At 39.6% G+C, this 23,579-nt stretch overlaps 2 protein-coding genes across 6 annotated transcripts in view; both read left to right on the top strand.

Moving 5' to 3' along the window:
• lrrc2 (leucine rich repeat containing 2) overlaps window positions 1–5,886 on the top strand; it is a 43,064-nt gene extending 37,178 nt beyond the window's left edge. For all 4 annotated transcript variants that reach the window (XM_064297178.1, XM_064297177.1, XM_064297175.1 and 1 more), the window contains 2 exons: window positions 2,790–2,923; window positions 3,304–5,886. In XM_064297178.1, the coding sequence (XP_064153248.1) occupies window positions 2,790–2,923; window positions 3,304–3,353 (184 nt within the window). In that variant the 3' untranslated portion in view covers window positions 3,354–5,886. The remainder of the gene's footprint in view (window positions 1–2,789; window positions 2,924–3,303) is intronic.
• Window positions 5,887–10,021: 4,135 nt separating this feature from the next.
• The window catches only part of LOC135233531 (contactin-associated protein-like 4), a 56,628-nt gene continuing 43,070 nt past the window's right edge, over window positions 10,022–23,579 (top strand). Inside the window, exon 1 of one of the 2 annotated variants that reach the window (XM_064297162.1) lies at window positions 10,022–10,538. In XM_064297162.1, the coding sequence (XP_064153232.1) occupies window positions 10,454–10,538 (85 nt within the window). In that variant the 5' untranslated portion in view covers window positions 10,022–10,453. The remainder of the gene's footprint in view (window positions 10,539–23,579) is intronic. The other variant, XM_064297161.1, reaches the window with a different exon arrangement.

Raw genomic sequence — 23,579 nt, 5'->3', positions numbered from 1 at the left:
AATTTTTGGAGTTGTAAAGAGCACATAGTCCTAATGAGTATGCATTGAAAAAATCATGAATTCAATTGCAAACACTCAATACATTCCTTTTTCACATCAATCGTTCTAACAAACCCTAGAATCCGAGTACTCCGTAATATAATTTGTCTTTATGTGGTCCCTGCATATCATGATAAATATGCATGGCTTTTCAGATTGTCTTGTTTGCAATAATTCAATATTGTTATTAAAGAAAATTAAATCAATAAATGGAGCCAATAGGTGACGCAAAATAATAATAAACGCGAGTGGTGTGACGTTCCTCTGCTGCTTAACTCCACCGTTGTTGTGGTAGCTTTTGTTCGGGCTGTACCGTGAAGCCGTTAGGGAAGATGAATGGCTTCTGGAGCTTAGCTCGAGAATTTCCAAGGTCCCCCTGCATTATAAGAAAAGTAAAAAAAAAAACTGGGTTATTAAAGTGCAGGCAGCTGAAGTTATCTTTCTGTGTGGCTCATGAAGTAAACTCTGCTTTTTTTCCCTTATATTGAGTGACCTGCAGGACCCGTTTTTCTAATGTTTTTACGCATACTATGCAGAATACTAAATTCAAGCTATGAAGGCAACGCTATCAGAAATAATTAGACAACACGAGAGGAGTTAGCAGAAAGAGCTGAATGGACGTCCTGGTGCTACCATGCCAGTCTTTTTTTAGGATGTAATAAATCAAAAAAAACTTGATCATCGCATTTCAGCTGCTGCTGTCGATCCTGAGCGATGGACTGGTGGGTTTAAGTGTACTTTAATGCACCTCTCTTCCAAAATAGCACTTCAGAGGGTAGGGCCTCCACCTCCACACCCCACACTGTGGGTCAGGGCCCAGAGTGAGAGTCCTGCTGGGGGGGGAAGGGGTGAGGCGGGTCAAGAGAGGAAAAAGAAAACACTTGCGTATGAAATAAATAATTATTTGCTCTGCATTATAGACATTCACACTGGTAGAATAAACTGGTGTGCTAGTACAAGTTAGTATACAAGTTAACTATGTTAATTCAAACTTAATTTTAATTCCATATTTGAGTGACATGCGGTCGACTGCACATTTGGAAGGGTGGCTCTCAAAAAATGTTCTCCCTTGTTGTGGTGCCAGAGAGCTTGGAAGTGTTTTAGACCTCATTTTTTTTTTAACCTGTCTAAAAGGTGAGAGCCTGGATTTTATATATTTATTTTAACTTGGTGCTGCTCACATTATACTTTGCAGGGCTGTCGTCTTTCGATCACAGGCTCTGAGAACAACAGATGAGAGAGCCAATAATAGAATGTGTTGTTCCATTGTGTAAACCCCCTCTAGCAAAAGGGAATTGCGGAAGGATTCGTTTTGGTGTCACGTACTTACAGTAGCTATGTCCTCCGTTTGTTAATACTGCAGGTGAATGGCTGCAGTACGAATGAAGGAACGAGATTCTTGTTTGTCATGATTTTATTGAGGTCTAATTAAATCAGTTACTGAAATTATTTTGTTGAGCCTTTAAAACTTAAAATATGACTTTGACATGAACTGTTAAAGACAGGGGCCACAACATCCTCACCTTCCACCTTAGCGACACAGCGGTACCGCTATCAGCTTTTTAATCATCTGCCTGCATTCTCTCTGTCTGCCTCAAGCTGAACGCCACCTGTATCAATTCCCTCCAGTTTGTTGCTCATTGTAAAACCTCTGCTCATTGTTAAAGATTTGCTCCGCGGAAGCAAACACAGGCTTGAGCCGAAGGCAATTTAGCTCCTCAAACACGAGGAACACTCGACAGAACCATGGACGCCGAGCGAAATGCATTCTGTTCCACCGGCAGAAATATCTCATAAAATGAGATTTTTTTAACGAGTTAGAAAGAGGAAATCTGGAGAGTGCTGAGAATGTAATTAAGCTTTATCGTAAGCGGTATGCCTTCGCGCTTTGATAGGACGACCGGCGGTGCTACGCGACGTGCTCTTCAGCCGAAGTCCCGTCGGACGTTTTTTTTTGCTCAGGGGAGCGCGGGAACGTTCCGGAAGGAAAGCGCCATGTGGGAACGGTTCGGCGCGCGCTCTCAATTTACCGCGAAAAAGACACACATGATGGCCCGTCATTTATTAAACCTGGCTTACCCTTTACAAAAACGATGAAACGCTGACCAGTGCTTCCTCGGGCGGAAAGGTCACTGGTTCTCAGACGCTGTAGGAGCTGATATCGGCGGGAGAAAGGTCAGGAAGTACAGACTGCGTGCGGAAGCCAACACCTGGCGCTATCGGGTCGGGAAGGAGAATTTGAGGAGAGCTTTAGCTCAATGTGCTGCAGCTATAAATTGCGACCCGCCACTTGTTAATACTGTGTAAACGGCGACTCTCTCGCTAGATAAATTGTGAATGGAGGTTGAACGCTCACTTCCTTTGGCATTGCAGGCTTTTTTTTTTCTCCTGTGGAAAACACTTATGTCCATTAAAATCAATGGTGCTGTGCAAAACTTGGCGGCCGCATGAGTGTACTGGAGTAAAAATGCATATTTTTAGAAATTCAAATTTTCTTTCCTTGGAATATTACTTTGTAAATTACTGTCGGCCTATGTTGTAACAATACATCGCCTGTTATGAAGTGATTATACTTCAAAATTTTTTGTAACACAGTTAAAAATAATTCAATTGCATATTTGAGCTTCATTTTCATAAGGGGAAGGGAGCTGTCGTGGCCGTTTATTGATACAGTATACTTCAAGCACTCCAAGCAATGTGTATTCAGTGATTGCAGTCATGTTTGATTGATGCAAAGTGTTTTGTTTCAGATTCATTACCTTGTATGATAATCCAATTGATGCCGAAGAAGTAGAAGAGGATGAAACGGAAGAGAGTGAAAAAAGACAGAATCTCAAGGATAAGGAGTTCATGGACACATACCTTGAAAGCCTTAAGGACAGAGGTAAATTAGTTTACTGTGACATCCTGTACTCACAGTTGAGCTGTTTTTCACTCTTGTGGGTCTTGGAATTTTTGACACTTGCACAAATGCACAATACGGCAAATATATTGTAAAATATATTTTGTAAAATAAATTATCAATATAAAATACGAGTCAAATATATTTGTCAGGATTCCAAAACTTCACAAATATACACATTGTATTGTAACCTTCAACTTTCATGTTGCAATATACGGCATTTAAATAAATACTTTGCTGTAAAATATACTGTATTTATGACTATATTTTCCAGAAAGTGCATGCATTCACAATATATTGCAGTATATTCCATTTTGATGTAAGGGGATTCAGTCATTCATAAATTTCCCACTGTGTTTCAGACACTGCTCCATCGTACACCACTAAAGTAACTCTGAGTTGCCTTCTATAATGAGATGAACCACTTATAAGAAGACTGGTGGGAAGATTGTTTGCTGAAGATCGCATGTGATCGGATTTGACATTTAATCATTGATGGTGATTAGTTTACCATCTTGTTGCTGCTTTGGAGATTATTTGATTGAATTGATCCATGATGTCATTATATATGTACGGTGGTTTGGCTTACAGTAAATATTATGAGAAGAGATATCAGATAACTAGATTTAGAAATCAATAATTTCCCGAAAAGTTTCCTTGGCCCTCTCAACATTTTCTGGAAACGTATAAACCTGGAAACAAACAATGAGTTTCATGAGCATTGTAAGAACCAAATTTAATTTAATGTACCATGAAAATTAATTACTAATTCCAACGAGAGTCAAGTCATTAGTCACTATTGACATTATGTGAACGTGCTGTATGTACCCCAGGCTTCTGTCTCTAAATTTGACTCACAATCAAACAATGTGACAAGTGGTAACTCAGTGAATTTTAGTGGAATTAAAGAAAAAAAATAAGCTATTTAGCAAAATCACCACTCATTGGGTTGTCATGCTTTGGAGAAGGGTAATGGAGCTACAGTTCCAGAGCATGACCCTTGAGCTCGTTTAAAATATTTTCTGATACCCGAGACAGTAAAAGCAATCACTGGCCATTTGAGCCTTTCTGGTTTTGGGAATGCTGCGTTCCCTCTGTTTCCGCTACATACAAGATGTCAGACTTATCCTTAATTCCATTTGGAGCTTAGCAGTCCAATTAATTATTTTTGTGAAGACATACCGTGATTCCATCTTTTGCCTTTATTTGAGGGGCAGAGTACATATGTTGAATAGTACAGGGGTTAGTACTGTAGTTCAGGAAGAACATGGGAAACGATCAATGTTGGGCTGTTTCCTGGCTAACTACACAATTAACTGTTGGTATCCAAATTTACTTTTTTCCGTTGAGGAACATAGACAATAATCATTGAGTCACACGCCGGTGTGACACCCCTGGGGGGGAGATGCGGCAGTTCCGGGACTGTTGGTTGCCGCATGGAGAGAGAGACAGAGAGCACCCCACACAAACACAAAATCAAATAAATGAACACGTCAACTTTCCTCCTCAGGGGTTCTGGGTGAAAATAATAAACTAAAACAATAAACTAAAATAACGAAGTCAAAAGAAAGTAAAAACCCAGCGACAGTTTTTCAGCTGTCTGCTGGGATCAGCTGGCCAACTTTTCAGCCGACTTGTGCACCAACGTACAAAAACTCAATCTCGCTCTCTCGGTGTGTGCTCCCGGTCCCGGCCCCTGGACTGTGGAGAGGAACACACCTTTAAGCACCTGCGCTGATTGGTTAACGCAGCCCAGGTGCGCGTGCTCTCTCCACCAGCCGGCGTGACCGAGACAAATCCGTTTCCCTGTCGGACCGAATGTGACACGTTGTAAATTCCACTGTTCTTCGCTGTCAGGTTATCACTTAACTTTTAAAAGGAAAACTTTGCTTTGAAAAGAAAAACTTAACCTGTCAACTTTGCGCTAACTGTACATTAATGCAATACGGTGTCTTTGCTGAGAACTGTACTATGCCTGTTATATTTTGAAATTGTGCTTAACATTCATTGTTCCATTGACACCAGCGACCGGAAAGGTCTGTTCAAGGTTTAGCATAACTACACATATGTGTAGTCAAGTCGTGTGTGGTTAAACATTATTGTGATAGGACAATCCACCAAACAATTTTGTCATCAATGAAGAGTGATTACTTCATGTGTGCCACTACAGCTATGTAGTTTTCAAATGGAACATTTGTCTTCAGTGTTTACTAACAAAAAATAAAACTGTCAGCGTCATAACAAACATTTAATGGCAAGTCCTCTAATCACTACAGTTGGGGAAAATAAAATAGCGCTTGCCTTTATTTTTATCTCGAAGTTAACATTAATTTTGATTGACTCTCGGTCTGTGTGTCCACAAAGTTCAGTAGGCACTTGTAGCTGCTTAAGCACAGTTGTTTTCCCCCACAGACAATTACCAGCTTTCAGAAATCACATTTCGTAGGATTAAAAAAATACACACCTACCTACTTACAGTAGTTTAAGTTCAAGGGTTCATTTTAGCATGAAATAACTTTTAAAAACCTTTTCCTGTGATCAAAAATGAGAGAATTTAGGCAGTAGCATGGCTTGTTGTTCTCTCTATTCTTTAGGCTATTCAAATTATCTTGATTGGAAGACACCTCAAATGTTCCTCACCATCAAACAAGGAAACTTTGCAGGATCCTTCAATCATTACGCCAATAGGGACTGGTGAAGCAGACTAGATATCACTGTTTTGATGTGACCAAACACTTGTTTGTGTGTGCAATAGGCAGATACAGTATTTGAACTTGGTTGGCTTAAGATTTTTTTATTTGAATTTTAGCATTTTGGATGGTTGACTGTGTGTTTTACCGATTGAATGAATTTCTTCATCATAACTTCTCAACAGAAGTTAACCATATGCCATCAGACATTTTGTCTCACCTCATTCTGAGAATAAACTTGTATTTTTCTGCATATTATAAGCCTCATTGTGTCCTATTGAGCCCCTAGTGATCTGGTGTTCGGTGATACCCATACTTTGCTTGCATATCTAATTCTTGGCTTCATGTCCAGCGCATGCATCATTAGTCTTCTCATACTGAAGATGCGAATTGGCAGAACCCCAAGACATTGCAAAGAAATTTTCTGTAATAAGCTGGGTGTGACATAGCAGCAAATGGAGCCACGCTTTCAGCACTCTTAATACAATTTTTCATAAGAATAAAGGACTGATTACACGGATAAAAGTTATGACATAGAGTGGGGTGGACAGTGTGTGCCGAGCACAAAACCGCAAACAATTTTCTCTCGAGAATCGAGTGATTGTCACGTATAATGCGTTCACCTCCATTTCATTTTCTAGAGGCGGTTCTGAGCCAAAAGTCTGTAATGGGCTCTTTACCACAGTAAAATTAAATGGGTAATCTTCCACCTTTAATACAGTCTATGAAGACTGAACCAGACAGGCTGAGCTTTCCCAAGGAAGTCGCACCTCCTCAAACTTTTATTTGAAACACTTTTCAAATATGTGTTTTAAGAATACATAACTGCCATAATTCACCTGATCGTCAATGACTGATCATAAAGGACTGGTCACCAAACATGATGCAAGTTCTGGCCTGTTGATGTGGTATTTCTGTGTGAAGATATTGATGAAACCGTGGCAGAAGGGAAAAATCAACCATGAGCAGTGGAGTGAAAGTTTCACAGCTTCTCAGCAGTGTTTAGTGGGAATGAGAGATAAAATTGAAGGAAGTCCACACAGTGGGATAATGGTACTTTTTTCCCGTGACCTCCTGATTTTGTAATAAATGCTAATGCAATCAAACTGAGAAATGTTCTAATATAATTGAAGCTAACATAATCCAAGGCTCATTTAATTAACATTTGCGCTATTGCGCGTGATGTGGTTAAGGTGCATAAAATGGCATTGGGTAGAAATGATTTAATTCTGCTTTATCTAAGGGAAGTCTTTATTCCTGGAGTTAAAGCAGGGAAACCCTCCAAGTGATTCAAATGCTCAGCAACAGTGTTTTCTTACCGCTGTTCCAGTTATGAATTTACCACCCCCAAATTGTGATTTGTTTTATGAAGTCATGCTATCAACTCCAATCGTGGCTCTTCTCTGACCTTGCCCCCTAGTGGTGGAAGGAGAGATGTACAGCAGGCAAGGCCGCACTAGCACTGGCCATATTCTGACAGACTGGAAACTCACCTCTTCAAACAGCCTCTTAATTTCCATATTCATTGGCTCCCAGTGCATTAAGCATTCACTTATCCATCAAGCTCCTGCTGTACGGCCTCTTTGCTGTAATTGTTACAGCACTTCTCAGTTAGCCTGCACTGATAATATTAACTGGAATTAATACGCACCCTTCACAATGAGATATGAGTATCAATATATTTATTATGGCATTATTTTAAACAATGTTGTTGTGTATAGACAGGGAGTGTCTGCTTACTAGAAAGAAATATTGCTAATATGAGAGATGGAATATTTTAACAGAAATATTTAACTTTGATAGAGGCATTGTGTTCTTAATAATTTGCTATTAAATTCTGTAAATCTATAGATTAGACTAAGCAAGCTGGTTAGCTAATAAAATGACTACTGGGTACATAAGAGTGGGTGGTAAATCAGTGGGATAGGACTGCTGGTCTTTTTTAAAAATTAATTCTGTCTGATTTAATTAGTCTGACTAAATGTGAAATACTGTAATGCAGGGCAGCGAAAGGATGAGAACTGACATTGACTACGATTCCCAGCTTTCCCTTGGCTGCGAGGTAAGTTGATAATCATCAGCGAAGCTTTCCAAAAACTGCAAGCTGAGGTCTCTGATATGTCCTGCAGGCAAGATGTTCTTTTTAAAATGTATTTATTATTTATTTAAATCTCATGAATTTGCGAATGACAGTGTTTAATTGCGCGAAGAGACGGGCGGCGCGGACCATCTGTACGACGGGACTGCCGTCACGACCGCGGGGCGCACGGAATGCGGGGGAAGGTTAGAACGGCGGGTCTTAAGGAGCCGTTCGCGCGAGGTGAGGTATCACAACGTCAAGTGAACGCGGGCGGTTTGTTTACTGAGCAGCTGTTCGCTGTTGAAAGTGGCGTCTGAGGCGTGGTCCCTCTCCTGATCCTCAGCTATTCTAGCTCCACACTTTATGGCTATAAATTATAATTGCATCAAACCTTTGTTGCGAACTAAGTTGCAAGGCCATCGCACAAGCAAATTTGTTGCTGTATATTTTTTGTAGTTTGCAGACTGCCTGGTATGTTCACCAACAGATCATTAGTAGAAAAATAGTAAAATCATCTGCCATCCCTGTCTCATTATAATTATTTTTGCAATTCAGAGTGATATTAATGTAATTAACTAAATTTTAGTGTTTCAAATTTTAGCTTCCAATAGTGAGTGTGTCAAACAAACAGACGGAGGGTGGTATGGTCTCTATGCAATCAATATTTAACCTTAACTTTGACTTACAAATTAATTTACATTTTTCTCTTTTTCTTCATTAACTCAGTTTGGCAACTGAGACCTTGAGACAACACATTATGGTGAATTCTGAACTCGCCAAGCTGTGTTAGGCACAGTAAGATGTTCAGTGTTAAATCACCTCTTGCAGAGCACACACACAGTATGGTCTCTATTTGACTCGTGTGTAATCTCCCAGGGTTAAACGAACACTGGAAATCTCACAGTGTGTTTTTGCGTTGCACTTACTGAACCAAGGCCAAAGAAGGACCACCTGAATGGGGTGCAGAGGTTCAGATGTGGTGCTGCAGACTGTCAGAAACACACAGAAGGGGGGTCAGTGTGCTGGAGAACTCAAGGCTATGTGTGTGTATACAAACCTGATGTCTTTATAAAGCCATTGATGAAGCTTTTCTCAGTAAGGCTGTTGAGATTTGGTTTCCCTCCGGTTTTTGTCTGGTGTCTCACGCCTGCCTGGTAATGGATTTTATTGCCCCCCCCCCCCCCCCCGTCATGAGCAGTCAGAATTCTGAATATGCTGCGGTTTGATTGGTCTGAAGCCAGCATTTACTTCCCGGGGCGAAAAATCCCCGTGGCAACCCGATCAGCCGTCAGATTGTTTTGCTCTTACCTGTAAATGCGACACGTATGCACATCTGTCTGTGTCCTGACAGTCATGACGGCAATGCTGAGACACCTGCTAATAAATACAGCACGTTACAAATAACACGCGCATAATGAGTACATTAGGTGTAGTCAAATTGCCTTGTTTATCCACTGCAAAAGTGGGAAAGTATGTATGTCACACATTGTCACATTCGATAGCTATAATACAGCTATAATGCCAGCTGCTTATATATATATATATATATATATATACATACATATAAAACACCTATGCTATCTTCTCTGGTGATGCTCTGCCAGGCCTGTACTGCAGTCATCTTCAGCTCCTGCTTGTTTCTGGGGCTAGTTGCCTTAAACATAAGAACTGAATTGAATTCAGCTTGGGTGCATGACTTGGCCAATCAAGAATCTTCTAACATTTGGCTTTGAAAAACCAGTTTGTTGCTTTCGCAGTATGTTTGGGTTCACCGTCTTGCCGTAGGATGATCCAAAGAGTTTGGAGCCGTTTGGCTGAACTTGAGCATAAAAGATGCTTCAGTGCACTTCAGAATTCATTCTGCTTTTTTGGGGAGCCATAAAGTCTTGTGTCCAGCCATACATTTGCGAGGCCAGTGAGGGGGGAAATTTAAATGGGACATTTTTAATCAAGGCTATTAAATCCTCATCCTGTTTCGACCCTGACACGTTGACCGTATTTTTGCCCCCTGTGGGCCCATTTTTCACAAAATAGACATAAAATGTCTTCAATTTGAAAAGGAAGTTTGGAGAGATACTGCTACCCAAGGCATTGACAGCAAACACTGACACAAGTGACCCACACTCCAAAGAGCTTATTGCACTCACTTGTTTCGATTGTTCTATCTTGGTCAGTCGATTATCCTTGGTCTCATCCACTTTACCGATGAAGCTGAACTTGGAAACTGTCTACCAACGTGTTCAATTAAGCGACTGCCTCAAGCCCTTCTCCATATCGCTCTCCTGTCAGTAATTTCTGAGACTTCGTTTTACCTGTCACAGTAACTGCGCAAGCCAGCCAAGTTCCTGAAAATGGGGGAATTGAAAAATAATATATAGACGTTTCACCAACCGTGTCACCTGTGCCGTCAAATCGCCCTACTTTCTGGAGGGCGTCGCGAAAACATCTTGCGGAGGTCCACTGTTATCAAGGGGTTTAGCCAGGGCAATATATCATGAAATTGCGCACTAAAACAGCTCAATTCTCAGCGCAGTTTCACAAAACGGAGTAGGCTACTTCTGCCTGGGTCGTTTCGGCGGAGGCAGGACCGTAGGTGTGTCTGAGAGGAACATGCAGAGTATATTAAAATGCATTCAGCAGCAGGATGGCGTGAGAGAGCCGCGCTGGGGTAAGGCAGTAGAGCGATACGCGTAGAGGCGCGAGAGAAGGGAAGAGACTCCTCTCGTGACATTTTTATTGGAAATGGGTTTTGCTCTCGAAAAGCACACCGGGATGTTTGCACTTTTGTCCTGTATCACTTACTGCCTGACCGGAGCATATGGAAATGGTGAGTATCGGCGCTATTCTAAAAATATTGATTCACTGCGGTTCATTCAGTGCATTGAACCATAATCGAAAAAGCTTGGAAAGTATTTAAATATCAGGGAAATAAGTTCGCTCTTCATCAACTTAATTTCTATGTCAGTTACTCCTGGAATCACTTTGCCGATTTGTATTATGTATACATATGTGTGCAACGTGGATACTTACCACAAAGTATGGATATATGCGCTTACTAATATGAATATGTTGCGAGCCACTGTATATTGAGTTTGAACGCATGGTTTTCTGCGTAAAGGTAGCCGGTTTATTTGCGAGCGCAGAATATTGGGTAATCGGGGAAGAAGTTGTTTAAATTGCAAATAATGTTATGGACGTTAGCAGAATATTCCCAGATGTTGACAAAAACTATATGTTCTTTAGTCCCACCCCCACAATCTCTTGTACATATATTTGCATATTCGGGACCGCTGCATGTGCCAGAATGGCTTCTTGTGTTAACGTTCCCGCATACTAGGATAATAATAATAATAATAATAATAATAATAATAATAATAATAATAATAAGACAAAACACTGCATTAAAATGACATTCGTAAAACACCGAATAACTATTACAGAAATTATTAATTTTCAGCGAGTTGTTTAGCACAGTCTTCATACCGCAGGACAAATATTTTCCTTCGGAGTGAGATCGGTGCGGAGATCATTTAACGTCCTCCAAGCTGAAGAATTTTATCAATATAAAGTTCCTTTTAATGGGCAGTTGTGACAGTAATTGTTTTTGCCGCCAGAGTAGTTAAATCATTGATTGTCGCATTATTGAGCAAAAAGGTGGTACTGTTTTGTTCACCCGTCTACAGAATGAGCCACAGTAAGTCACGAGAAATGTTATTATAACATAGCTATAATGCAGTTTCTATATAACGGTACTGATCAGTGAATGTTTTGTTCTATGCGCGGTTTGCATGGTATACAAAACCACATAAAGTCACATAATCTTCCTTTTTTTTACATTGATCCTTTCGGATCAATTCGTGATGTTTCATCAATCAATAACTGAGTGCCTCGTGCAGAGACAACCGGAAATGCTGTTCCTGAAGGAAATAATAAATCGTTTGGTACCGTAAGTGAAAAAAGAGAGAAAGAAAGAAAAAACTGTGGTATGATTCTCTATAGTGTGTTCAAAGTAAATGTTAAATAGTTTAGGCATAAAATCTAATGTCTGTTCAGTAGTTCAAAATGGTAGATGCTCGTTTAGATACGAATTTAAATTACTATAACTAGTGAATATTAGCTGCTTATTAAAGTTGTGCTATTATGATAGAAAGAACTAAATTCATTGCCTATTTTACTGAAACCATGAATCACTGAAGATGCTATGTTCAAAATTTAAATTTCTTTCAAAGCGCAGAGAAAATGTGAACATGAAAAAATTGCCTTGATCGATTGATTGATGATCGATTGTTTTACCAGAGGATCACTCTTACTGAGTAACACCACTAGCACTAGATCCTAGCACTGGACCACGACCAATGTTACAGACCACACTCTGGAAGGGATGTGACTCCATCACAGGGCACACACGGGCATACAGGTGCATAACAATGCATATATGCCAATTAACCTGAAACTGACCTTGGGCTGTGGGGGGAAATTGGAGTGCCACACCAAAAAGCCCACAAAAACAAAGAAACAGACAAACAAACAAACAAAAAAAAAAAACTCCCCCAACGTTCATGCATACAAAATCAACACACTCAAGAGGTCTGATCCCACATCTGGGACCCTGGCACTGTGAGGTGATCGCGCTACCCACTGCTTTACCTTTCCACCCACTTCCAGTGATGTAATAACAACAAAACAGCTGATGAACCATGTGACTCATGGAAGAACTCGCTCATCGCTGACACTTTCAGCAGACTCAACTGCGTTAATCGGCCTCTCTCAGGGCAACATTAGCGCCGAGAGCAATAATACTGGATATAATTGTCGACTGTCAATGGGGCTTTGACTGAAACGGCGCCATCGGCTCGACATCGATGCGCTTTACCCGCAGTAATGAGCACGGCTGCTGGAAAAAAAGCGTACGTTAGCAGATTAAAATAAATTAGTGTGTTATTATTTGTTTTGGAATTTCTGTAAAAGCTTTGCTGCTGTGAAAAAACTGTTTCATTTCGCAATATAAACAGTAATATTGATCCTGCCTGGCACCAGCACCCACACACTCAGGATTGCAGTCATATATAAAATAAGCATTTTGTCGTATCACTGACTACTCTAGTTAGATGAATAATCTTAGTGAATATACAGTTAACTCTCCCAAAATCATTTTTGTTTGATGATTGTGGTTTGATGCCAGTGGTTTAGCTGCAGTCGGTATCCAGCTAGCTTGTGAATGCATTGTCATGAGCAAAAGAAAATAATATTCCTTTATTGAATTATTAACATGAAAGAAATTGAACAGACACTTAACATTGAAATTTGCTGCCACCAAGTGTTCCATCTTCATAACGTCTCAACACTGGACCTCCTGAAACTATTCACAACTTATCAAACCTGTACAGTGCTGATGGAGGCATTTCAGAACTTTGACACATGTGCAGACCTTGTTTGTGCATATCCCAGGTGCATGTGATTTAAATTTTATGCTCAATCCTGTTTATGCGATTAGCATAAGGAAACAGCCATTAACAAATACAGATAAGAAAAAAAAAAAAGGTGAATGCTGAAATGTTCTTGGAAACATTCTTACTCACAGTTTACGATCAAATGTGATCGTACAGATGTTTCATGAATGAGGCCCAATGTATCTATGAATGTCCGTTCATCCATTATCTGTAACTGCTTATTCTGGTCAGGGTTGCGGGAGGTGCTGGAGCCTATCCCAGCATGCATTGAGTGAGAGACAGTTTGCCAGTCCATTGCAGGGCACAACTATGAATGTGCTATTCTCTTCTCAATTCAGGTGACGACTTGCCATTTGGATAACACTACTGAGGGTTTTTTTTTCCCAAACAAAAAAATATGTTATTGTTATTAACACATTTTTTTTCAGCTCAACTTAGTTTAAAGATGGCAGTTTGGGGCTTCCATGGCCTACATCTAGGGAAGTTTCTTTTTGGGGGTAAAAGGAGACTATCCATTGATTTTGGTGATACATTGAAGATTAATCATTAAGATTCAGTTCTAAATATCTGCTACGCCATAAACTGTTCATGCCTGAACTTGTGGGAAGAAAGAGAGATTTATAAAACAACTGGTAGCATCAATCTGCAGTGTAGTTTTTGGTTTTGCTGCCGGTCACAAATGGAAAGCGCTGGGCATTAACTCCAATGAATGTTCTGCTAAATGTGCATTGTGCTGGTTGGGAGTCATCACTTGTCTACAGCTTATTGGCTCTTTGGTCTCCTGCAGAAAACAATTACTTCCAGTTTTCTGCTCTGCTTCTTTATGTTTGCCACAAATGTGTTTGTGTCTGGAAAGATTAAAGCTTTTGGCATATTGCCTTTTCACAATGAATGCTGCCGTTTTAGCTGTGGATAGAGGTTCTGCGAATGCCTGATCCTTTTTAACCATTATGGTAACATCATACAGTTTTATATATAGCCTACAGTTGCCAATAGAGCATCGGCTAGTTATGCTGAAACGCTTCTGTCGACTTTATCACGAATCGAATAAGCCTGAATTTTGTTCCAATATAAATAGCTCTTGTTCTTTTGTCTTAGCAGTTATTTCTTGAGAGGCAGATTTAGATTAGGTTACATTGAGATATGTCCTTATTGCATACGCAACATCCTGCATCTGCCTGTACTACTGTACTTACAGTATAGTACTAACTGGCTTACAGTAAAATCTTTCAAGGACTTGGTTTCACCTTTCACCTTCAGACAAATGTAAATTTCTGACTATCTATGCACTAATACGCAAAGCAAATATATCGGTTGTTCTACAGTGCCACACTGCTGCTTGCTGTTGCGCCTATAAATGTACAAATTGATTCACAGAGAATTCATTCATGAAATGTGGAACAATTAGGATTCAGCATTACCTGAAAATCTGTGTTTCCTGATCCTTAAATTCCACAGACACACTACTTTTTTTTTAGCCATGCCATTGGTACCCAAATGCAAGCAGAGAGGTTGCAAACTCTGGATATCTTCTGTGAAAAAGTGACGCTAAAATAATCTTAAATGTCATGGCTCTAGTGGTTATATTATTTGAACACATAACTGTAAATTTCAAATGAAAAAAACATGATTTAATTCCAATTTACGTGCTTATTAGTGCAAATATACTTGAGGTGCTTTTTGAGTAGTTGATGGGTTTAACTGACCGAGATGGTGGCACACATAGTCTAGTACTTGCATACCAAATTTGATGCAAATTGATCAAATTGGAAATAGGATTCAGTTAGTAGCATGTTGCACATAAGGTGTGCAAACACTTCAACCCTGACATCTAAGATCCATAGATGTGTAAAACGTTTTGTTCAAATACAAAACTGCACTTTATAAGAAGGTGCTAATTATGTAAATGGTTGCAAATCCAACATGTAAATAAGCCTTGGAAAAATGTGTGATATTGTATCAGGAACATACAATCTGTGGAACTTTGTAACTGTCTGTGGTATATTTAGTATTTAAATAAATCCTCTTAAGAATGGTATTTGAATGGAATCTATACTACCATAGTATGTCTGACAAGTTCCTTATAGATGGTGTTTTGCTCTTGGAGTAGAACACTTTCACCCACCATATTTTGTATTACTTTGTCTGAAATTTATTGCCATTCTTTTATGAATATTTGTGAATATTATTCATTATCTGGCTTAGTCCCCATGCATCATGATTAGGTGATTACCCTGGAAGAGTTATTTAGCTCTGTAATGAATTTTTGTGGTATCCTTACTTTCCATTTAATTTTGAGATTTATCATGGTTTTGCTGGAAAAGTGTAAGACTTATACATGTTCTACTGTTTCAGCGAAACTATCGTAAATTTGAACATAAAGTGTAAAATAGTGACGTCAAAACATGTTGTAGTATATTTAGGAAGTATTTGGTAGTGGACATTATTGTGAACTGATGTGCACACTCTACACTGTCTGTGCATGCACTATGGTTGTGAACTTCATTCCTGGTCCTGGAAAGTCGACAGGGGCTTGATCAAGTAAAGTGATCGATTACACGGATAACTCCTCTCACCTGGTTTCTTGAGTCTGAATTGGTTGCTGATGTTAAGGTGAAAACAAGAACCAGCAGACCCTGTGGCTCTCCGGGATCATGAATGAAGATCTTTGGACCATGAATGAAGACCTCTGCACTATGGAGTAATGGTTACTAGACAAGGGCATATTTACTATGTTAGTTTTACATCTTTAAAACTGGGGGAAACTAACACAGTAAATATAATTCCCTAGCAACCAATACTCCATAGGCACTGCCTAGTGCATGAAGTACATTCATTTATTAAATGTATTAGGCTATCATTTCTGTTTACAGTAATGATGTGAAATTTATCAAAATTTTCTGCAAGACTGTAGAATAATCAACATAATACATTCTCTGTACAGCACTTTGTTTCAGTGTGCAATGCTATAACTACTTTATTTAGTTTAAAGCTGTGTTAAAACAAACAAAACTTTATTCAGTTATATTATTTTAATGAAATATGCCTGTAATTGATGAAAATGTTTTCTGTATACAAACTTATTCATTCCATTTGTTCTGTGGCAAATCCAAGACTGATTCTTACAAAGCAGACTGCACTGTATTTAAATGTTAACTTTTTCAAGATGTTAGTCAGCATAGCTAAAGATCCAAGTTACTGGTTTATTTTCCCATCTTGAATTAAACTCAAGTACTCCCCTGTTTCCAAGCTGTAATATGGATTTCTGCCCTTGCAAATCAAATACATCGCTAGTGCCTTGATCAAAAATATAATTATTCTCAGTGACATCCTCACAAATGTGATCTTCTTATCACAATGAAGAATTTAATAATGCTACATAGCCTGCCATCATCTAGCTAAATTGTCAAGTATGCAGGGTTTAATATTTAATCGAAAAATTAATAATTTAAATACTGCAGTATTGACTCTGTTATTAGGACCCAGGAACTGCCTCAGAACATGTATGTTTTTATGACAGTATATTGAATGCGTGCTTGAGTCACTAGGCTTCTGGACATTGTTCTCAGGTCCACTGTTCTAAATTCCACCCCTAAAACTTAACAAACTTTTCATTACCTAAAGAGAAACTTTATTTAGGCTGTAGATTTTACAAACCCATTGTGTTTTAATGCTTTTTTGGAATACAAATGTGTTCTTTAAATATGTCCTTTCCTGTGAAAACTTAAATCACAGTCCAGAGCTATTTACTATCTAGCCAAAAGTTGTTCTTTGGATGTGTTTAATTTACCTGTGCATTTTCGTGAGAACAGTATCTAAAATCACCATGTGCGCAAGAGCACTATGGTAGCACCACGTGTGTATGCTGTACCAGAATTAGGGTTGGGAAATATCTTTTGATGCTGTGTTCCATGCAGGTGTTGATATATGTTGACATTCTATCTATTATGAAGCCACAGTATCAACAAATGGCAACATACACACACAGTTGCTGTATGTGTACAATTAAGGGTTGGGGAGATATTAGCGGCTATCACATAGCAGCTTGGTTCATGTGAATCTCACCCTATGCCTAATTAGAGGCCAGACAAAAGCAATAAACAACTCGCAACAAGTCAGCTAGTGTCGCGCGTGGTCCGAAGTCTCTGAGTCGAGAATGTGCGCCATCAGTGGTTCAGTGTTATCCTGCATCCTCCTCCCTCCCCGGAATTGCAGTCTGTCTCCAAGATCCTCAGTTGGAGATTGTGGTTCCACGTTGAGAGAAAGATTTCAGATGGGCCTGACTGACTTTGTTTTGGGGTGGGGGGGGGGGGGGAGAAGCAACATGGGGCCTAACAAATTAAGAAAACTTCAGGAGGTAAACTTCCTTTAAATGTTCAAATGAACGTCATGGGATCTCTTCTCCGGAATGATATTAACTGGTGTTGGAAATGGGCCAGTCAACTTTTGAGATGTTTATTTTTAAATTTAAAATGACAAGCATAAATATAGCCAGGGCTTCTGCGTGATTCCCACTGTTAATCAAGACAGAGAAATGCCACACAACATCATAGTCTGCGTGATACTATACATTGGTGAGATATATTTTAAAACTGCACCACACGTTAGTGATGCCAGCCGTTGAGTATTTTCACCACAAAGGGACATTTTCTTTTAAAGGAAAGAAATTCAAAAGAATAGTGAGCTGGTTGAATATGTTGCGTGCTTTGTTGTGATAGAGCAACCTCATTAGCGTGTAGAAACAAAGGAGAGCGCTCCCTGAATGTAAAGGCTCCTGTTTGTGCCTGCGCAATATTTCACCGCATTGTTAAGTGTCAGGTCCCGACAGGAAAAATAACTGTCTGGGGACCCCGAGGCAGCATTTATGACGATTGTTGGAATAGTCACTCGCACGTAAAGTAAATCAGCTGTCAACGCAGCCTTTTGTGGTGCCGTGAAAGCGAAGCACTCGAGACTCTCCTGTTGCACGCTGCGGCGTACGTCTCTCTCGCGGAAAGGTCTAAAGAGCGCTTTGTTGAAGCTGAGGACCAAAATCGAAGAGAAACCGCAAAATCCCCTTTAATCAGCTGGAGAGTCGCTGGTCTACATTTAAGATATGTTATGCCTTTTTTTTTACGACGTGACAAATCAGTGCCTCTGGAGGCCCGACAGGAACATTCTAGAGGGCTGGGAGACCATTATTTAGCTTGCCAAACCTGCCTTATCGAATCAGCGGGCTTTGAAAAAAGTTGACCTTTCTCACTTTCCCGTGCTGTCAGAGCTGTCGAAGGCCAAGAATGCTGAAGCTTTCTGTCGGGCCTTCGTGAGTCACCAGCAGGCGCGCACAAAAAGTGCCCAGATTCCAGTTTCCATAAGTTGACAGCTTCTGAGTAGCTGAATGTATTTTACTCTTATCTGTAAAAGAGAAGACTGCAGGATGTTTGATACCTTAGTGGTAAATGTGCACCTCCAGATATGCTTGAGTCCAGTATTACCAACATAATCACACACAGTTTTTTTTTTTTGGCTTGTCCAATCACTAATCATTGCTCACACATTGCTCGTTGCTTTCAGAACATGTGATTATTTAAAAAAAAAAAAGATTGGGTTGTCATACAGCACGCATCAGTCCGTGACAGTCGTCAGCTCACACGTGTGGTGTCTGCAAGTCCTAAGCTTTTGCTTTGTTGAAAGTGGTTATTTATTAAAATGCGTAATGTTGCGAGATAGAGATTGCGGTATAGCACTGCTATTACGCCCATTTCCATTGGAAATATTATTATTAATTGGTGTAATGTTTTATGGCATGACGATATGGCGGTCAGTGGCTGAAATGTGTGTATTAACCAACGTGGATAACAGAGCCCTTGGCTGACTGTGGATGGGGAGCACTTAATTGAAGAGTTCTAAAGGAATTTTCCTAATCAATGGGAATTTAATCAAATCTGTGTTAAGTGAAAGTAATCGATAAAAGACAGTGTTATTTCAGATTGAAATAAAACAAAAATCCATAACAAATAAAAATTATTAATTGAAACCACAAATAACTTTGGGAGCTGTGGGAAATGCAGGTGCTTTGCCTGCGTAATAAAATTTGGCTCCGCTGTGTAGAAATGCTGTTTTTTTTTTGTGCCTGGTTAAACTGCTCATGGTCTGGGTTTCATGTGGAATATTGCATAAAGGTTTGAATGTGCCTGTCATGCAGTGCAGTTTACCATTAACCTCAAGCATAACCCTGCACATGAACCGTTATCCAAAACCCAGGCGTTTCAGTAGCCCTATATAAACATGCCTGTCAGCGCAGTCATCGTGAGTCGCTCGCAATTAAGCGGTATGTGCTTATTTAGCTTGAGCTTAACTCTATAAACACGCTTAAAAATTCATGTCGAGGATCCCAGGGGAACTATACATTTCAGCAGCATCTGGCTCAATCAGCCATAACAAGCTATGAGGTACTTTCACTTCTACTCTTTCATTCCACATGTGATATGTGATGACTAAAATTTTTTTGTGTCATTTTATTTCAATTCGATATTATATCATGTATCCTTGATGACCATTCTTTGTATGTCATGGCTTGCCGGCTATGAATTAATTCACTCAGTTGGTACCTTAGTCTTGTGGCTCACCTTGATTTGCATTTTGCCTAGATTCAATCAATTTTGACTCATTATTTTATACAAGTGTTTATTTTTCTTCATATCATAATTCGATTAGGGCAAAGATGAACAAAAACATGTTTGCGCTTATGAAAATGTCATTGTGTTTGTCCGGCTGTTAAATTTTAAAGACAAATGTTGATTGAGTCCAAGCATGTTCTGCATTACAGGATTGTAAATTATAGCCTATATCTTATTATAGCTTGAGCAAAGCAGACAACAACTTAATTTAAACTTGTCTGGCACACAGGGAATATAAATTCTCACGCAGACCCACTCTGACTGCGACTGTTTTTACCAGCTCAACGTGGTTGGCACTCATATCTTATCTTTCAAATTTGATTAAAAAACTGAATTCTTAAGACTTTTTTATTCACAGCTGTTCTCTTCCTCTTCTGAGGCTCAGGAAATCCAGCTATCAGAACTATTGGAATAAATAACACTAAATCGAGATTAAGTTGAGAAAATTAATGGTCGAATTTATGATGAGATTATTTTAGTTCAGCTCTGCTGCCGCAAAGTTGCTGTTGACGGCTCCCGAAATGTTGTTTTTCTCTCTCTGTAGGATTGTGTTAGCTTTTTCCCAGCCAAGCACAAATTTGTATCCCAATTATGAAATGGACTGCATTTATATAGCGCTTTTATCCAAAGCACTTTACAATTGATGCCGCTCATTCGCCAGAGCAGTTAGGGATTAGGTGTCTTGCTCAAGGACACTTCGACACGCCCAGGGCGGGGTTTGAACCGGCAACCCTCCGACTGCCAGACAATCGGTCTTACCTCCTGAGCTATGTCGCCCCCCGGTTCTGGATTATAGTCCTCCAGGACAGGCCTAACAAGCATTAATAAGAGGCCCGCTTAATTGTTTTATTTCTTTAATAACAACATGATCTCTCATGAAACTTATGAATTAATTTGACAACAAACATATTATATTCATATCCTGATGGGATAACAGGTTCATCTGCCCGAGTGGCAGCCTAACTGCACAACCCTGTTCCTGGAGATCTACCGTCCTGTACGTTTTCACTCCAACCCTAACAAAGCACACCTCCATTCAACAGCTAGAGCAGGGCTGCCCAAAGACTTTCCCAAGTGGCTAAAAATATACACATGACACAAGCGCAAGGCTAGGCCCTTTGGTTGAGACATTGCAGGTCGTTAGCCAACTACGACGCGCGGGGGGGGGAGGCGATAGCGCAATACTGCTGGCAGTGCCCTGCCTGGGGTGTACCCCGCCCAGGGTGTAGCAGGTTTTCCCCTGCACTCATACCCTTCATATCCCGGGGCAGTGCCAGAAAATCGGAAAAGGCCATCGGCTGTCATCGGCGAGATTAATGGCTGTCTTCAGGTTCAGATTAGCCCTCTTCTCAAGCGCCGTGTGGCCTGTGGTTTCAAACCGTCTCTGGCATTCTGGCAAGCGCATCAGAGAACGCCCGTTCAGCTGGAACGGTGTCATCACTGGAGGCGCTTTTGTTGATTTCAAATTAGGGAGCGATAGAAAATAGAAACATTTTTTATTATATTTATAAAATGAACCCTGCCATATCAGAGAAATGACAAGTTAATAATTGGCAAGTTAAATGCCAATGAAGTAACTAAAATATCTTATTTAGAGCTTGGTTTAGATTTCCCAGATCATAACTGACTGTGATGTGCGATCAGAGTATTGAAGAGATTGCACATCTGGGTCAATTATGATTGACTCTGGAAGTCATTTTGTGGGTATTGCTTGGGTGATTGTAAATAGGACGCATTTAGAAACGAGAATCTCATTGGTAAACCTGTGTGGTTTTGTTAACAGTTTTATTGCTACAGCCCCATTGGACATTAGAATCTCCTTTAGGAACCTTTGAAAAGAGAACGGCTGTTCCAGGATGCAAGCGCCAAGTGTGTGTGTGTGTGTGTGTGTGTGTGTGTGTGTGTGTAAAAGTGTGTGTAGGATACTTCCTGTAATCCGGTAATGTGAGCCTTATAATGCAGAAGAGCTGATTGATTGTTTGCTCTCCCCCACATATGTTTAGGGCTTAATGTGTGGGCCTACAATTTGTCCAATTGATGTTCTTTAAGTGAATAAAAGCAAGTTTGTTATCCTAGAGAAATATTCCGGGAAAAAAACAAAACATGCTGACATCTACCAGAAACAGAACTTTTTCCACAGGAAAACAGCTCTAGAAAATGCTAACGTGGCATATTATTTTACACTTTATCACAACACAGCGTTCAGTGATTTTTATGTCAGTGCAAGTTCATTGTTCTGCTATTATGTTAGAAAACCAGCAATTGTTAATGAGTTGTTAATTTGATTTTAATTTCAACACAATGTGCAAGTAGCTGATATATCAGAATAGCCTGTGATGTGGCATGAACAAATGCTTAATTTGCACTCTCTTGTGTTTTGTTGACACTGATTAATTACGTTTGTCTTGAATTAACACATGAAACATTTCAGGGTCAGAATTATATTATGAAGCTGTCAGATTTATTTACTAAAGATGTAAAAATGTAAAATGTCCAGTTTTAATTCAACTCTAACAGTGTTAATTCAACTCTGACAGATAGCATTTGGTCCCACTGTGGACCAAACCAGAGTGGGACCAAATGTTATCTGAATAACACTGGAAATGTTACTGTGTAGTGTGTAGGAGGAGTGTGTTTGTATGCATGTGCATTAGAATAACAATATTGACAGATAGTGATGCAAAGGGTCTCATTTAAACTGACCGCAAAGCTTTTAGACCTATTTGCACAACATAACACTCATTCCTTTTTTTGCTGGTTCATCAGTTAATTCCTGACATTTAACTGTCATTCCTTTAGATACAGTACTGTATGTGTATAGGCCTATCCCCTGGCAAGCTATTAAAAAATATCAGGATAATAGTGTCTGAGAGGATTTTCAAGTGGTTATTGTTTTCTTTGGCAATTTTAGATTGGATTAGAGCTTTATTTGTCCTCATGTGGAGATTCATTTATACAGTCCGTCAGAAACACAGGTAGAAACACAAGTACATCTGTCTACGGCATACACATGTTTCATAATGATTAATGTTATGTTTAAGGGAACTTTAGGTATGTACAGATTTGCTAACCCCTCAGGTGATACAACCATAGATGGACATTTATTTTTTCAAGCGATGTGATTGGCTTGTGGGATGGCACCTCTGTGGGAAGACGGCTTCCATGTTAGTAGAACTGTGGCACTGAGGTTGTTTTTTTTCTTCTGTTACCTGAATTAGACAGAACCAAGTGCCAAATTAATCTATTTTTAATAGATTAATTTGCTAATTAATTATACTCACAATTAGTGAAGAATTTTCACACCAGTTTCTTTGACTTGGTGTGGATCGCAGTCAAGGTAACAGCTGCCTGAGTATTTTTTTAACTGAAAATTACATTATTCATGTTCCCGAAGGGTGGATCGTTGCATCAGAGGATATTACAGTTAGTCATATTCTGGACAATTATGAAATTATGTTCCTGTGTATGAGTAAAGTTAAATAGCCTAACAGCCTGCATGGAGGCTGAGGAACACACCGTGTGGTTGGTCCCTTCCTTTCTTGCAATCAAAACCTCACTTGAAGCTTAAAGGAATGAAAGAAAGAGGTAGAGCTAATGAAAATTTTGACTCATATTATATTATATTTTTATATGTATATTTTGTTTTTGAAAAGGAAGTAGTTTTAGCAAGATTATTTGCAGTAATCAGGGAGAAAGAGGCTATGTCCACATTTTTCTGAAGCCAGAGCAGAAGATGGGGACTGATGTATATTTCATAAA

This window comes from Anguilla rostrata, chromosome 10 (assembly GCF_018555375.3).
Source record: "Anguilla rostrata isolate EN2019 chromosome 10, ASM1855537v3, whole genome shotgun sequence".
NCBI lineage: Eukaryota > Metazoa > Chordata > Actinopteri > Anguilliformes > Anguillidae > Anguilla > Anguilla rostrata.
Note: the sequence above shows the minus strand (reverse complement) of the source record. Positions and strands in the feature narration are given on the sequence as shown.